This window comes from Cucumis melo, chromosome 12 (genome assembly GCF_025177605.1).
Source record: "Cucumis melo cultivar AY chromosome 12, USDA_Cmelo_AY_1.0, whole genome shotgun sequence".
NCBI classification, from domain to species: domain Eukaryota; kingdom Viridiplantae; phylum Streptophyta; class Magnoliopsida; order Cucurbitales; family Cucurbitaceae; genus Cucumis; species Cucumis melo.
Genome location: NC_066868.1, coordinates 2,896,503 through 2,914,642, shown reverse-complemented (window position 1 = coordinate 2,914,642; position 18,140 = coordinate 2,896,503). Strand labels below are relative to the sequence as shown.

The following is an 18,140-nucleotide window of genomic DNA, read 5'->3' as shown; positions in this document are numbered from 1 at the left end:
TCATCTATTATTTTTCAATTATGTATTTTAAAGCGTGTTTCAGTCATGTGAATACCTTAAGACTTTAAGCTAAGGCTCGAGCTAATGTTAAATTATCACATGTTACTTTGATCACCTTCGTAATTTTTTGGTTGAGTTTATTGTTTATCTTAATAAGTTGAATTGTCCCCTTAATAACATATTAGACAGCTTCTTAATACGAAAGAAGATTGAGATAAATGTGGATTTCAATGCAAGTGCACACTATCAACAAGTATCACTAATAGAAACCCAAAAGAATGGATATAACAAAACTATAAATTGAAATTAGATTTTCCTCAAGAATGAAAAACCTTGTGCAAGACACTTTGGGGTGGTTTGGGCCCCAAACTAAGGACTGGAGTGGAGTGGGCTATTATATATAGCTTACTCTTTGTTTGCAGCCCGTGTTATGTAATTCCTAGTACTATAGTTTCTATAATCTATAGTATATATTAGGGGTTTCAATTAAAATAGTCTATTGCGAGATGATATATTACCTAAATTTCATTAATCTTGAACAATATTTTTCTTAATTATCAACAATCATATTTATTATATCAATGGTAACCTCCTTAATTATTAATAAATATATATTTGTATTTATTAATGTAATATTTATTAACTTTAGAATAAATTTAAATATGGTATAAATTATTATCTTATATGGTAATAATATTTTTAATTATCCTACAAAAATAAATATTTTCAATTTAATGCTCAACCAAAAGTTAATTTCTCACGATCATTAATTCTAGCGCCGATATTCTTCTTCGATTTCTATTATATAAAAAAAAAAAAACGTTCTTTCCTCTTCCCTTCTGATTTTCTTTTTGTGATATAGTTAGTCTTTTTTTTTCGTATATTATTTATTCTTTTGTTTCGTAGCATATTTTTTTTCCTTAAAAAATTTATGTTTTCTTCTTCCGTTTCATAGCATGTATTTTTTCCTTAAAAAATTTGTTCTTTCTTCTTCCGTTTCATAACATATATTTCAGTAATGTTTCTTCTATTTTGATTCTTCACATATGCTACTAAATAATACATTTATGTTTTGTGATTTGTTACATATATTATTGCATATATTCAATAATACATATATAGATTTTTTTCTCATGTTCTGTAATTTTTTCTTATTCAATTTAACAAATTGAAAACACAACCTTTCATTCATAAAATATACAATGTATTATTTCATATATATTAGTCATAAATCAATTTAACATATCCTATTTTTCGGTAAATGTATGTCAATTTATATGTATTATTGTATATATGAAAGGGTATATATACACTAAATAACATAACTGATATATCATATTTTTCGAAAATTATATGTCAACATATATTTATAAATTGTATATATCAAGTGGTCTATATCTAAATGCAATATTACAAAATCGAAGTTTAAAACGTTTTAGGAAATCTATGATGTAATGGAGTAAGAAAAAATATGAGGAATTGAGGAAGATAACTAACTGAAAATATGAGGATAACAAAAAAAAGAACGAAATAAACTGAGAATCGGTGAAGAACAAAATCGAAATCGGTGATGGAGGAAATAAGATTATGTGAATTAGGAAACTGGATGTACCGAAATTGAAAGAATGTTGCGATTTTTTGGTGACAGAATCAGGTTTACTTGAAGAAAACATATGATATTCTACGGTTACTGGATGTCTATATATATATATATATATATTATAGTAAATAAGAAGGGGTATATATCTAAAAAACATAACACACAGATCATATTCGTCAATTACTATATGTCAATTTATGTATATTATTGTATATATGAAGGGGTATATATTTAAAAAATAATAGAACACACATATCATATTAATCGGTTACTGTATCTCCATTATTGTATATATAAAGGGGTATATATAAACTAATTCACATAATAGACAATTGAAATTCCTTGGAGACTGTATGTAATAAATATATGCATTGTTATATATATGAAGTGGTATATGTCTAAAACAAATATTTCAAAATATAACGTTAAACGTTATAGAAATATTACGATTTAATGGAGTACAAAAAAATATAATGAATTGAGGAAGACAATTAATTGGATGCATAAGGAGAACGAAAGGTGAAATAAATTGAGATTTTGTGAATAACGGAATCGGAGTCAGTGATGGACGAAATATAAGGAGATGAATAATGAAACTGGATGGAATTGGTGAAGAAATTCGATAACTTTCTGACCAAGGATGTGCCAGAATTGGTGGAGAAATTAAATAAATTGCAGGCGCACTACAAGAAATTTGGCCTTTAATGTCGGTTTAAAACCGACATTAAAGGCCTTTAATGTCGCTTGGCGACCGACATCTTTGCGAGCGTTATTAAAGGGCTTTAATGTCGGTTGGGCTTCAATGTCGGTTTATAACCGACATTAAAGACATCTTTAATGTCGGTTATAAACCGACATTAAAGCCCTTCAATGTCGGTTATAAACCGACATCTTTGAAGGTGTTATTGAAGGCCTTTAATGTCGGTTCATCTTTAATGTCGGTGGATAACCGACATTAAATATGTCTTTAATGTCACTTATGATACATCTTTAATGTCGTTTTTCCACTGACATTAAAGATGTCTTTAATTTTTTTTTAACCGACATTAAAGCTGTCTTTAATGTCGTTTTTTCAAATTTATTTTTATTAAATCCTTGCATTATTGTCCATTTTGTATGACACCAAATAGTTAAAAATGAAATCTTTTACTTGTACATATACAAAATGAAATCTTAATAATGTGACATTTATATACAACTTTGATCCAAAAACAGAAATTATGAAGCTTAATTATTACACTGATCATCCTTTGGAAAAAAAGAAAGAAAGAAAGAAAAAGAATATATTGAGAGAGCAATAGCTAAAACTGCAACTAATAGCAAAGTAGAACGCTTCACAAATGACCAACTTCAAGATCTTGTCACAAAGATGAGGGTCTGGCTAATTGTACTCACTTGCAACCATTTCTTCTATTGCAGTCATTTGTTTAGTGATAACTCCCTGTAAAAGACATCAAGATGGTTGAATTGATAAGTAACAATGTTATGACCTAGTTGCTAGTAGAAATATCAAAATATCAAAATATCAGTCCCAATATTTTCTTACTAATACTCAATATTCACACTCAGTAATCTTTTTTCCTTCTACCGCTTACACCACCTAAAAGGCCATTGCCATATTGACAAAGATTTATATGCAAAGATCCTAGACGATATTAATAAGTGAGTGTATGTAATTAATAATAGTGTGCCTTGAAAAATGAACGGTACAAGAGACTTTTCCAACGTACTAAATGTGGTAACTCCAACTCTACAAGCACTTCACGAACAAGTTTGCAAAAAGGAGAACCCTGTGAGATGAAAGAAACATAGAGATTTAAAATATTGTTCAAGGGAAGAGAACCATAAAAATATCCACTTCAAGTCATGAAATATAATGAACTTATAACAATAAATTTTGAAAAAAGTCCGATTAAATGACCTCATATGCCCATATTTCTAGTGGAGCAGGTGGAAGCTTTGATGGCTTATAGATAGAACCCTGCAAATAACATAAGCAACAAATGGGCAAGCTATAAGTTTCTGGTTCCTAACGGTGCATGTTTGAGACTGGTTTCGAAATTATTAATCTTTTTTTATATATTCAAATCGATCATACAAATTAATAAAATTAGTTTTAGATGATAAGAAACATGTTTAAGAGTGATTTTGACTATTTTAGAATCATTCCCAAAACATATCCTTGGTTACTTTCCAAAATAAGATTATATACAAAATTACTAAGAATCATAACTTAAACAAGTAAAAATTTGAAAATATCTAATCCTGCCTGGACGACCAATCATAGCAAAGCCTTCTGACAATGTCTGCAACAAAAAACTTTGTTAAATATAGCCCGATAAAGAAACTTCCAACCCTACCCAATCTCAATTTTTCTACAGTTCAACAAATACATCGAAACGAAAAGGAAACAAAAAGAAAAGAGGTGTCAACTACTAACCGTCAAAAGTCTTGTTTCCATCACCTACATGAACACAAGGAAAGAGGTACATTTCCATCACCTACATGAACACAAGGCATCATGAAGAACTAGAATGAGACACGGCTAGATATAGTATATTTTGATCACTAAGACTGCTATATAGTGGTTAAACGCACAAAATTTAAGTTTTAGGAGTGTAATGCTCGACATTGAAGAAAAATTCTTTTGCCTAACTAGTTCAACATTGGCATGCTGGCAAAACTTTTAAAATTATCAGCCTTCTCATTTTCTTTTGACCACTTTTTGATTTATGTGTGTCATCCTAGCACAGAAGCCATGATAATCCCAATTTTATTAAATGTCTCCAAAGGAACAACTTTTCATTTTCTTTGCAACATAAGGAAGGAACGATCAACTTTAATGAACAAAAAGAAATCTTTAACTTGAGTAAGCACACAATAAGAAATAATGAGAAAAATAAAAGTAGGATCAAATTGATCATATCAATTGTGATGAGTCCACACCATAGTTCTGAACCAGATACTTGATTATGTCATCTGATTCATACATTGAAACTCCTGTGTTTGGATCAACCTGCAACCAAATACCAAACACAAAGCTTTACACTTGATCAAACGTAGCAGGTTAATTTGACAGGTTGCAACCAAGCCATGCACAACTAAAGCAATAGATTAAGAAAACTAATAGCAATCTGTACATTGTCGGGAAGGAGGAAACTGGAAATGTTCAATTTTTAAGTAGTGGAATAATTGAGCTTCCAAGGTCATCAATCATTTGGGATGCAAACTTTTGGTGACGAGTTAAAAAATCATATTTTGAGATGCATTGGAAAATAAATAAAAATACAGTAAACCAACAAAATTCATGCTGGATATGTCATATTTTAGCCTCCTTCATTTTTGTTTTGTATGCAAGGCATCAAAGGGGTCATCACAAGATTGAAACTATTGACACCAACTAGACAACATTCACATGTGTGATGTGCCTGGATCATCATGTGTGGCAAGTGAAATAATATTCTAAAAAGACCTCAACCATCAGGAGTTTAGTGATAACTATGCAAAGGAACCAATGAAAAACAATGGAGATGCAAGAACCTTCATTTGATAAAGTTTTTTGGGGAAAAATTACCTTCCGACAAAATGGACAACTATATCCGTTGATATACAAGACTATATATATAAAGTTTTTCTTTGAATTTGTAAATTGTGATGTTTGAAACCATAATTAGGTATAATTCACAAGAAATTTATAATTTGGTAGTTTCCATTCATTCTATTTATTTTATAATATAAAATTGAGTGACTTTTTTTAGTAACACTTTACGTGAACAAATTAAATTTGGCCTCTTTTATTACAAAAAGGTTCTTAGTTTGCGATGGAATTCCATTGTTGAAGACTTCTATACTCAACAAAAAGGGAAAACAAAACAAAACAAAACAATGGACTCTAAATGGATTAATTACTTGAATGATGTTGCACATTTAACAATGGCCTTCCAGAGGGACTAACAAAATTTTGATTTACAGTTTTAAACTTTGAATGTTTTCGTTGTGGTTGAATACAATTTTCAAGTGCAAGTGAGAAGTAAAAGGCAAAAGAAGACCACAAAAGCAACTTACTGAAAGTAAAGTCTGGACATAATGCTCATCTGGTATGCAGTTGCGATGATACTTCTCCTAATTTACAATACCATTTTTTGTCAACCTTCTGTTTCTAAATCAACTACATTACAATTTACTCTTAACCAAAATGACTTACTGTTGTTTTCCTTCTAGTATCGTGGTCCGCTGGCGGCCATCGCTGCAAAAGGGAGAAAAGATAAATCTCATCATCATGAGATGATATTACAAATACTGCTTGATTATTATGGTGACTATTCGGTTTTTTTTTTTTTTTTTAAAAAAACTATGAAAAAACAGTTTCTTAAAACTTATTTTTGGTTTTCGAATTTGGCTAAGATGTTTAGGTTAATTTTTAAAAATTTAAAAACCAAAAACAAAATAGCTAAAAAAAAAAAAGAGCTTAAATTGAATTAATTACTTGATAACTTTATTCCGCACCTTACAAAATTTCTTAAAGAGAGGGAATATTATTTCATCATTCACTACAACTTCAGCATGTCTCCTCACCAAAGTAATCCACTGGAACAAAAATTCATCAATACTCAAAGACAAATATGTTATTTTACAAGTAAACAAAGAGGCTAAACCTGAGAACCCTTTCGCCATTTTTCCTGAGATATCACCGGCAACATCTCGGGATTATATCGACCTTCGTTAACATTCAAAAAACTACGCTACACAGAGAAGACAACCTGCTTAAAATCAACATCATTTCAATGCTAATACTAAAGTAGGAAAACACTTGTAAAATCATCAAAAGTTCTCATGTATCAGATTTATGACAAAAGTTCTCATGTCTACCAGACCTTCGCCTCCCCGTTCTTCAGACACCGCCGCCCAACCCCTTCTTGCAAACCGATCAGATCCACTGCCTAGCTCAATCGACTCGTTCTTCATCTCCATTTGTTGTTTAAAGGGCGGCAACGGAAGAAGCTGCCTCCGATGATAGCACGGCGACGAGTTCACACGCATTGGCGACTGATCAAAGAAGAGAGGGGAGAAAGTGATGAGATTGAGAAAGCAAGAAAGGGAAGAAATGTTGAGAGAAAACCTTCATAGGGTTTGGTAGAGAAGAAAGGAGAAAAGAGTAAAGTGTAGGGTTTGGTAGAGAAGAAAGGAGAAAAGAGTAAAGTAAGAGAGAGAAAAATTCACCTTTTTACAAAATTAAAAAAATAAAAAATAAAATAAAAAGACCTTTAATGTCGGTTCTAAATAACATGATGTTTAATGTCGGTTTTAAACCGACATTAAAGATAAAGCTTTAATGTCGGTTTAAAACCGACATTAAACATCCGCCTTTTGAAAACCGACATTAAAGCTTATTTTTCATTTTTTCCACCCGACATTAAAGACCAGATTTCTTCTAGTGGCGGCGGATGTAACAGAGAAGAATGATTGTTGACGACGGAGATGAGGATGTAAGAATTATGCGGCTGATGAACAATTAAGAAAGAGAATTTTGAAAATTATTTCCATATTCAAAAATATATTATTTGATGATAATTTAAAATAAATTATATAAGGTAACTTTTTCATTAATAATTAAGATTTTACATTAATTAAGATCATAATTAAGAAAGTTATAATTTATACAATAATGATAAATATAATGTAAATAAGGCGACATATACTTTTTAATTTCGAATTACCTATACAATTAATGTTAATCATAAGGTTAAAATTGTCCTACAAATATGTGAATTCCTAATTAAGTAAAAAAAAATTATTTTAAGATATTTGTGAGATTTCATAGTCAAATTAAATCTTTTCTCTAAATCTTTCTATATATAAAAGGATGCAAGTGGAGAAATTTTTTAGCCTCATTTTACTCTTTCATTATAACTTTTCTTTTTAGTCTTGCTTTAGTGACAATTTTGTCTTTCACATAGATTTAATGCTTATGGTCATTTTCATAATAACTTTTAATGTTTGCTTCAGTGGAAATGATTTTTTTTGAACTTTTCATCTTCTTATTATAATTTTTCTCAAAATTTAAAATTTTCTCTCCAATTAACTATGTTATTTAAATTTATCCAAACTCATTTATATTCCTCTCTCCATTTATCTTCTATTTCCCAACTATTCACACTTCCTTCCCTCATATTAACTCTTTCCTATCTCTTTCAACCTTTCAAATTCTTCCTTTTCAAATCTTTGGACATAAATATCTCATTCATTCATGTTCACAAGTCACAATAAAATGCTAAGGGTGAAAAAGAAATCAAATCATTTATGCTTGTGATATGGGTCAATTCCTTCTTTGCTTCTGATGTGAGTTGTCACAGAAATGGTCATATCCCTTATTTCTTGATATGTTTGTTGGTTCTTTATTGTTCAAAATCTTAATTGCATCAATTAATACTCTCATCCATCCACTCTAAATATGTTCTATGCTTTTCTCATTCCATTGCATCCTTGCTTTTTCTGCATATACAACCTTTTTTTACTTCATTTGGTATGTTTACCATATTCTTCATTCGCATGTCTGCTTAAGTGTATTCACATTTTAGTTATTGTCTTCCCTGACCTGTTTAGAGCTGTTGTGTTTCTTATTGCTTCCACCTCAATGCTGGTTTTAAAAGACAAAAAAAAAAAATGTTACTGTCCATTTTGTTTTTGCACTTGTTTCAGTCAAGTTAGACTTTGAAGTTGTCCATGGTATTTGTTACTTCTTTGAAAGCATATTTATAAAGAAATTCTTCCTTTCCAGGTATTTTGTTATTGCCTTCTTAAAATTGCACGTTTGAAGACATTTTGTCGTACATGAAATTCTAGTTCAGAATATAGGATGAATTTCAATCCTTTAAGGCTCTTTTTTTTTTATTTTATTTACTTGCTGGCTCTTATTTTATCCTTCACGATTTTATGGTTTTATGCAATTATAAGTGTTAATTTCAGTTATGCAATCGGTATGTCATCCCAACTTTTCTTATTTTTCTTTTCTTGTTTCTATCCGACTAGAATTCATCTAAGTTTATTTTTTGGTGTTCATTGTTTCAGGACGCTCAAGTTCAACATTTTCTCTTCTGAGATACTAGGGTTCCTTTGCATTGAATTTTTTTTCTCGTTCATTTGAATCATAATTATTTTACTATATTGTAATATTTAGTAATCTTTTGCACAAAACATGTTGTCTCAAATCATGTATGTGGACTTGCTATTAATTTTTTTACTTAATATATTCTTATCATTTACGTATCATTGATACATTACTAACATCCAATCCTTTATGAAATCTAGACTTTAGAAAAGTTTGAATTCACAATTTTATTTTAAAGTATTTCTTAGGCATATCGACTATGTAGAAATAAGTTAGGAAAACATTTTCAAAACTACATGATTTCGCGTTTCTCAGTCTTCATAGATAATAATAAGTTACAAATAATAAATGCAGAAATAAATCGAGAAAAGTAAAGAATTACGAATATGGTTATAAAAACACATGTAAAAAATAAATTTTACAAATACTTTGTAATGCATTTTATGGGGTGTTTTCAAACATTTGAAAAAGGGAATAACACTTTCAATTCAATTTGCTTTCAAATTCCAACAATAAAAAAATGTCATATAATGCATAATTTTCAAATTCAAAACAAATATCGAATTACCACAATAGATTGGATTCGAGAGTGACAAATAGAAGAGGGAACGAGGGAGTTCGATTTTGTTCTCCAAAACAGAAGTTCTTTTTTTTTTTTTTTTTTTTTTTTTGATATCTGACAAATATTTTTATTTACAAAATAGAAGAGAGAAATATTTTTGATTTACAAAATGGAAGAGAGAAATTTTTTTACTTTATAATTCAAGAGAAAGAAACAAACATATGGGAAGAATTTTCGATTTTCAACATGAAAGAGAGAGGCAAACATTTCGTCATACTCTTTGCTTTAGGTATATAGCTCTACATTTGTTTCCTAAAAAAATTGTTAACTCAAATCACATAAATTGTTTGTCCTCGTGTCATATGAGGTTTGGTTATTATGTATGAAATTTTGTCGAAAGAAAAATATGTTTGTAATTTTTTTTTAATGAACCATGTCATGTTAGGTTTGGTAATAATTTTCATGTTTCAGAATTAAGGAAGCTCTATATTTTTTTAAAACTAAGTACCAAAACCAAGTACTTAACGAACCATGCAATTGAGCAGGTTATTGGTCTTGATCTTGCAATAGATCAAGAAGACATTGCATGCTACCATACTAACCATGTTCACAATCTCCCAATGTCAGTTCCTAGTTACGTTGGAGTTACTAATGAACGACAACAAGAGGATACAACATACACCCTTTGACACTAGGCATAGAATTAGGTAGTTAGCATACTTTCACATAATCCATGAGTCCGACCTAGTCTGTCGTCAAAGTACTTGAATGGATAGAAGATATTTTGCCATTCTATGCCACCTACTTAGAACTACTACTTGGTTAGGGTCGACAAAAATCGTAGATGCTGAGGAGATGGTCGCCATGTTCCTCCACATACTGGTACACGACATGAAGAATGAGTCATTCAAAGGGAGTTTGTGCAGTCTAGTGAGACAATTTCACAACACTTCAACATAGTCTTTTTTGCAGTGCTACGCCTACATAATGAGTTGTTGAAAAAACTATAACCAGTAACAGATGTATGCACAGATCCCTGATGGAAGTGGTTTTAGGTAGGATGTTTTATCTATAGTCGGTACATGGACATGTCCCATTTGCAATCTGCATATTCACCGTTTTGCTACAATGCAAAATTGTCTTGGTGTATTAGATGACATATACGTAAAGGTGAACGTGCTCGCAATGGATCGTTCGAGATATAGGACATGGAAGGACGAAGTTGCCATAAACATCCTGGGTGTATATGATACAAAAGGTGATTTTGTGTTCATCTTAGCCGGCTAGGAAGGATCCGCAATCGACTTGTGCATCCTTGAGATTCTATTTCAAGACCTTAATGAACTAAAGGTTTCGAAGGATAACTACAACACATCCTTCCTTGTAAATATATTTTCAATTTCTGCAGTTACGACATTTGAAACGTTCAATATCCCAACAAGGTATTACTACCTATATGATGCCGGTTACGCCAATGCTGAGGTTTTTTTTGGCTCTATACAGAGGACAAAGATACCACCTACAACAGTGACGAGGTGTAGGTAATGCACCTACAACAACACGAGAGTTTTTCAATATGAAATATTCTTCTGCACGAAATGTGATTGAAAGAGCATTCAATCTATTGAAGAGTCGCTGAGCAATCCTTCAAGGAAAGTCACACTACCCAGTCCAGGTCCAATGTTGCACGATAATGACGTGTTGCCTACTGCACAACCTCATCAATAGAGAGATTATGACGAATGCATATATGGCAAAGGATTACGATGAGGGTGATTTGACGTACGCAACGACTACAGGTGATGACATTCACTACATTGAGACCTCTAACGAATGGAGTCAATAGAGAAATGACCTGGCCGAAGAAATGTTCAGTGAATGAGAGTTATGTAATCAGTAGTACCCTCAAGTAATCAATAGTACCCTTTTACGTAATTTGTTAATGATGTACACTACTTTTTTTCCATACGTTTTGATTTTTTTGTGAATGTATATGTCTAGCTATGACATCAATGAATAACTGACAAATCACTTGAAGCACAATCTATTATGTTACATACTTTCTACCTTATGTAACTCGCTTTATTAACATGTTTACGTATATTTATTAGTATGACAAGTTCTTCTCGAGCCCTTAAACACATCTGAACGAAAGAGAAAAAGTCTAACCTGGTCGAGTGCTTAGTGGAGTTGGTCTCTGTTGATGGCTGGAAGTTAGATAATAGTACCTTCAGACATGGGTACTTGGCATAACTACAAAGAATGATGATAGAGAAGCTGCTAGGATGTAACATTCAGGGTTCGCTGACAATTGAGTATCAGATAAAAACTCTAAAGAGAATGTTCCAGCCCATAGTAGAAAGAACGACTCATCATGTAGCGAGTTTAGTTGGAACGATGAATTCAAGTGCATCATCGCTAAGAAGGAATTGTTCAATTGGGTGAAGATATGTTATTCATTCTGTCAACCATTATTCGCTTATAATCGTAATAAAAAACTGATAATTTATTGAAACATTTGCACAGAGTCATCCTGCCGCCAAAGGCCTCATAAACAAATCCTTTCCCTATTACGACGACCTATCCTACATTTTTGGAAAAGATCATGCTACGGGAGCACGCATAGAGATATTCGCGATGTGGGATCAAATGTGCCAAGAGGGTACAGGGGATTTCTTGCTGATGATGCAAACGATCCGGAGATCCCTACAACGTATAGTTAGGGACTAAACATATCACATGACGACATCATGAGCACACGACTTGGTCGCTCAAGTGAAGGTAAGAAGTAAGAGGAAGTGGGGAGGCTAGACGACTAAAACTGTCAACATCATTCGCAATGCAATAGAATATGCGAAAGACCAGCTGAAGGCCATTGCAGAGTGGATGAATGTACAACATCAAGTACTACAAGAAATCGAGATTCTCCCGATGCAAAAAAAGACATCAGAAGAACAAATGTCGGGATACGCATTATCCCGAAGCCACTTTTCACACATCGGGCGAATGGCCTTTTCCCGACGCTATGATAAAGTCATCAAGAAAGAGGATGTAGGGCATCGGGAATGATAACTTCTTTCGACGTAGCATGCACGCATCAGAAACTGTCGTCAGAAATTTTTAAACATTAATTATGTCAGATAGATATTCCCGACGCATCTTGCATGCATCGGAGACGTTGTTGGGAGTAAGGAAAGCTCCTGATGCTATTTTTAGTTCGTTAAGAATGACATCGAGAGTAATGGGAGATCCCAACGCCATTAGTGATTCGTCAGGAATAACGTCGAGAGTAGGGAAATCTTCCGATGTTTTCGTGCTGCGTTGGGAGTTCCCCTATAAAATTGATATTTTAGTTCTGTGAAACACAGAATCGAAACGAAAGAGAAAAATGAGGAGAGATCATTCCACGATGAAATGAAGAGAAGAGAACGCCCAACTCTAGCCGCTGTGAGCCTGTCGTTGTCCCTCTCCCATCATCTGCGACCGCACATCTCTATTTGAGGTAAGTTTAAAATCCTAAATCTTTAAAAATGTTAGTTTAGGTTAGGTTTATTTAAATAGTTTAGGTTTTTGTTTTTTAAAATTAATTTTAAGATTTTAATGATGAATTAGTTTTAGTATATTGTTTAGGAATAGATTTTGGTTTTTGAAATGAGAATTTTGAATGTGGGTTGAAAGGAGGGGATATTTGAGAAATAGATTTGGAGAATTGAAATTTTGAATGTGTGGGTTGAATTTGAAGAGGAGGAGTGAGATTTAATTGAATATTTAAAGGGGGTGGTTGAAAATTAAAGGGGAAGGGGAAGGGGGTTGAATTGAAATTTTGAAGGGGTTTGAGGGTTTAAATTGAAATTTGAGGAATTAGGATTGAAAATTTAAGAGGTGGAGGGGGGGGGGGGGGGGGGGGGGAGGAGCAATGGCTATTATTGTGTTAAAAATTTTGTAATATGTGTTAAGATTCGTTTTGGCTATCCTGCTATTATGGTAACCTTTAGTTCAATTCTAGTAGTTTATTTCTTAGTAGTTTTGAATAACTTTGTTGTTGATTTGGGATGACTATCCCGCGATTATGGTAGACTTTTTTGTTTTGAATTTGTTTGTATTTCTGAGGGTTTGAAGAGGTGGTAGGGATAGCTTGTAAGGTAGTGTTGTTGGAAAGGGTGGGTAGGATGCAAAGATTGAAGTTGTTTGTGGTTAATAATTAGGTTGTGCTGGCTATCATGCAGTTATGGTAGCCTCTGTAGTTTGAAGTTAGTTTTAGTGAAAATTTTGAGAAATTGTATATTCAAGGGGAGTAAGTTTAGAATTGTGAGAGGAGAGGAATATGTTTCTAATCAAATCTATTTATGTTTTAGGGACTTAAATGATGGACAAAGGTTGGATGAAACTTAGGAATAATTTTTTCCTTGAGTATAGAGAGGGAGTGACCCAATAATTGCCTATAGATGAATAAGTTGTCCTTGCAAGGGATGTATGAACTTAAATTGGAACTAACTAGAAGATGTAGAATGACATCTACTGACTATTAGAATATCCCCTACTACACAGAATGAGTTTATCATGGAGAGTCATTAAGCTTTAGAGGTACAGAAAACTTTGAGAAAGGAATTAGTAGTAACCCTTTTGATGAAGAAACTAGTAGTAGATAGTTTAATGAATAAAATTATATGTTTAATATGCTGAATGATTTATAAGCCTCGATTGAAAAGGAAGAGAAAATAGAGGAACGTCGTTTGGATGATGAAATGTCGAGGAATATTGGGGTAGATATAGATGAAGATAGATAAACATATTTCAAGACTTATTGAATGAAACACGTAATGAGTTGTATCCCGGTTGTTCTGAATTTTCGTCCTTGAATTTTTTGGTTAAGGTTATGCATATGAAGTTCAGTAACAAGTCGTTCGACATGACGTTAGAACTCTTAAGAGCAGTGTTTTCAATGTGTAGTAGTATTATCCCTAGTTCACTTAAAGAAGCCAAACGAAAACTTTGTGACTTGGGCTTGGATTACAAGACTATTCACGCGTGCAAGTACGACTGTGTATTGTACTGGAAAGAGTTTGCTGATTTACAACTTTATCCTATATGTGGCGAGACTCGGTACAAGGTTAATCATAATAGAGGGAAAAGATTTTGCACAAGGTATTATGCCAATTTCCTTTAGTATGAGATTACAACGCTTGTTTGTATCGCAGGAAGAGTCCACTGACATGAGATGACATAGGGATAAATATGTTGAAACAGATGATGTGTTGAGACATCCAGTTGATGCACAAGGATGAAAACACTTTGATTCTAAATTTTCTGATTTTGCTTCTGATCCACGGAACATGCGTTTGGGGTTGACTTCAGATGGGTTTAACCCATTTGGTCAAATGAGTACCTTATACAGTATGTGACATGTTGTGTTACTTCCTTACAATTTGCCACCATGGAAATGCATGAAAGAGACAAATTTCTTCATGTCACTGCTCATACCCGGTTCTAGATCTTCTGGTAGGAAAATTGATGTTGTCTCCAACCATTGATTGAGAAATTGAAAGAGTTATGGACTTTCGAGGTGCGTACGTATGACTCTCTTATAGGTCAGTTCTTTCAGCTACATGCAACCTTGTTGTTGACGATTAATGACTTTCCGGCGTATGGTGACCTATCAGGGTGGAGTACAAAAATTATCGGGTATGTTCCATATGCATGGGTGATAAATCGTCATTGGGGATATGAGGTAGAATATCTTTCATGGGACATAGACATTATCTTTCAGAAAACCACGTGTGGCGTAGAAGTAGGCTACACGATGGAAAGGTAAAGCGTAGGGCTCCTCCAATGGTGATGAATGTGCACGAAATCTTAGAATATCTAGATTAGTTGGAGTTTCCAATTATGAGTAAACATCATTCAATAAAGGATAAGGAAAGAAAGAGAGCTCTTAATTTGACGAAGAGAAGTATTTTTTTCAAACTTTCTTACTGGTCGAGACTACTATTACGTCACAAACTTGACGTAATGCACATTGAGATGAATGTTTGTGACAATTTGGTTGTTATGTTGTTGAATATCAAAGGGAAAACCAAGGATACCACAAATGCCTGGTTGGACCTACAAGATTTGAAGATAAGAAAGGATTTACACCTTATAGAAGTTGGTAACCGATTGGTCAAGCCACACTCGAGTTACACGTTAACTAGCAGTGAACGAGTTGAGCTTTGCAAATTCTTGAAATCAGTTAAGTTTTTTTATGGATTTGTTTCCAATATATCATGATGTATGCATGAAAGAGAGGAGAAAATATCAAGACTAAAAACGCACGATTGTCATGTTTTATAACATGGATTGCTACCTATTTTTATTCGAGCATTCTTATCGAAAAACGTGTATATTGCTATTATCCAATACCGTTGTAGAGGACGAGGTAATTGGTGAGTTCGAAAATTTCAAGCAAAAAGTATGACTCTTAGGTGCGTTAAGTCTTCTTACTATATCACAGGAAAAGAAACACCTCTTCCATTAGTACATACTCAACAATGTAGACGAAATATCGAAGTATCACAAGTAAGCATTCCTTATCTTCTGAATTTTTAGGTATAGTTGTTGAGTATTTGTTATACATTGTTGTTACACAAATTAAACTCATAATCATCCCCGTCAGGAAACATTTGAGGCTAATACGTCGACATGCTCAAAATGTTATGAATTTGTATAAAAGACATCAACAGGGATTTCCTGAATGGTTTCGAGCACAGATATATAGCAAGTTTTCGTGTGACATGTATGCACTAACGTATTTAAGCACGTGAATGTGTATAATCGTTGTCACATTGATTTTAGGCTACAGAACTGCGTGAGTTTGAAAATCTATCTCATGAATTCTTCTCACTTGCGATGGGACCATCATTTGACGTTCGTTATTACAATGAATGCATCGTGGATAGACTGAGATTTCACAGATCAAAACTTGATTTTTGACACACTACACAAAACAGTGGACTGATGGTCATTAGTGAAAGTGATGCAAATGAAAGTGGCGACAATAATTTCTACGGTGTTCTGGACGAAGTGTTGCACGTTCAATATCCATTGGAAAGAAATGTCTGGCTATTTTAGTATAAGTGGTATGACATGGACGTCAATAAAAGTCAAAGAACACACGTTGAACTAGAGTACAAATCTCTCAACATGTCTCGCTTTTGGTTTGTCGAGGAACCTGTAATTCTTGTGATGTAAGCATATCAAGTTTTTTATCTAGATGATCCAAAAAATGGTAGCAATTGGAAAGTTGTGCAAGTCGTCCAGAATAAGCATATATAGGATATGCTAGAAGTAGACGAGTTGAGAATGAGCACCTGAATGTACTAGAAATCATCGACAGCCATCGAGTGGATGAACACATCGAGGTGACACTCTGTGCAGGACTGACGTTGATCCCACAATTGTTGAAAGGCCGATTGTGCATCATGTCATCGACGGCGTGGATGAACACTTGTCACATGCAAGTGGAACAAGCAACAACGATGAATTATAGTGACGAACCACGTACCCACATATTTATGTAGCTTATATATTTCGATGCTAGCTATGTGTTCATATTTGCGTATTGAATGTTTGTTTTTTATGTCCACAGGCATTATGTCATCATTCCCACGCACTAATTTCTTCAAGATGGATGCCATGTTCCTCGAGTTTACAGAGAATCTAAATAACCTTGTGAGGTCTTGCAGGTGAGCGACAATTCGAGTAAGTCTAATAATGGTATACATTTTAACTTAGGATTATTTCAAGTTTTCTTCTAACATTATATGTTCTTATAATTTATTGAGCAGAGTTGTCTTCTTAACCATCTGCGACTCTGACTCATAGGAGACGTGTGCAGTCTCAACTCTTAGAGTTGGAGTGCTACGTTGCCGTTAATGGGTGGATTCCAATGACGATCACCCCTAAGTGTGGAGAAGCCTATTTTCTCACACTCCGTTCGCTTCATCCAGGCAATAGGCGTGTGTGTGCGAAAGACATTTTTCGTCCGCTGCCTTAAATGGACAGACGTAAGCAGAGAATACATCGAGGTGGTCAAGGGCGACCTTCAGGTAAGTCCATTAACATTTATGATTTCATTCGAAACATATTTAAGTTAACCAAGCTAATGTGTTGTTTTTCTAATGTGTAGCGGTTTTTTATGCTTGATTTGAATGATCAAGCAATGAATAGGTTCGTTAAGCATCAAATGCTTAACACCTTTAAAAAGTTTAGGGGTGACTGTCACATGCACTTCACAAAGTACAGCGACCCTAAGGAGGCTCACTACTTGAGTCGTGCATTCCAGGTGAGCAACTGAACCCTTTGTCATAGTTAATTATGATTTCAACTTTTAATATGTATAATAAATAAACAATATAATTATTTTCATGCATGAGCAATCATGGACGAACAAGGCTGCTAGACAGAACCAGTCTTATAATCAAAGCAGCGGGTCGAAGTCGTTTCTACGACAGCATGAGCTCGTTGAGAAAAGAGGGGAACCAATTGACCGTGTGAAGTTGTTCCCGCAAACATACGTTCGAGATGGGACGTTCGTGTCCAAGGCTGCGGAGGATATGCATGTAAGTTATCCAATCAACACTTCTGGTCTTATTTGTCCTCTTTAAAATATAATATATTTCTTACTTAGTAAGATAGTTTCTAAATTTTGTTGCAGCATCAAATGCTAGAACTTCAGTCTCAGCCTACCCTAGAGGGTAGTCAGCCACACTCTGGAAATGAGATATGCGAGATGGTGTTAGGTAGACGATCGGGTTACTCAAAAGGCCTTGGTTGGGGACCCAAGCCGAAGGCCTACAAGACGACTAGTGCGAGCAATTCGACGACATCATGTC

The 18,140-nt window shown here is 33.6% G+C and overlaps 1 protein-coding gene across 6 annotated transcripts; it reads right to left on the bottom strand.

The window, feature by feature from the left end:
• Positions 1-2,791: 2,791 nt before the first annotated feature.
• LOC127144455 (glycosyltransferase BC10-like) lies at positions 2,792-6,866 on the bottom strand. Of its 6 annotated transcripts, none has more exons than XR_007816105.1 (10): positions 6,475-6,864; positions 6,256-6,360; positions 6,107-6,187; positions 5,805-5,846; positions 5,666-5,722; positions 4,547-4,616; positions 4,041-4,101; positions 3,522-3,581; positions 3,331-3,390; positions 2,792-3,041 (listed from the first exon to the last, which is right to left on the bottom strand). XR_007816105.1 is itself a non-coding variant. In XM_051080419.1 (9 exons), exons 1-6 carry the CDS (start codon positions 6,298-6,300, stop codon positions 4,061-4,063), a joined length of 336 nt encoding a protein of 111 aa, XP_050936376.1. In that variant the 5' UTR covers positions 6,301-6,866; the 3' UTR covers positions 2,792-3,041; positions 3,331-3,390; positions 3,522-3,581; positions 4,041-4,060. The 6 variants fall into 6 exon arrangements, 2 of the variants coding, with proteins under 2 accessions (XP_050936376.1, XP_050936375.1); XR_007816106.1 differs by having other exon boundaries at positions 6,256-6,337; XR_007816104.1 differs by having other exon boundaries at positions 6,107-6,337; positions 6,475-6,851.
• Positions 6,867-18,140: the final 11,274 nt, after the last annotated feature.

What these genes read in the sequence shown, in the direction of transcription:
- LOC127144455 (XM_051080418.1), bottom strand. Translation starts at nt 6,274, where the DNA reads ATGGCGAAAGGGTTCTCAGGTTTAGCCTCTTTGTTTACTTGTAAAATA. An exon ending in ATACTAGAAGGAAAACAACA is followed by an intron (nt 5,723 to 5,804) that starts GTAAGTCATTTT and finishes ATTGTAAATTAG; the next exon opens with GAGAAGTATCATCGCAACTG. An exon ending in GTATCTGGTTCAGAACTATG is followed by an intron (nt 4,102 to 4,546) that starts GTGTGGACTCAT and finishes GTGTTCATGTAG; the next exon opens with GTGATGGAAATGTACCTCTT.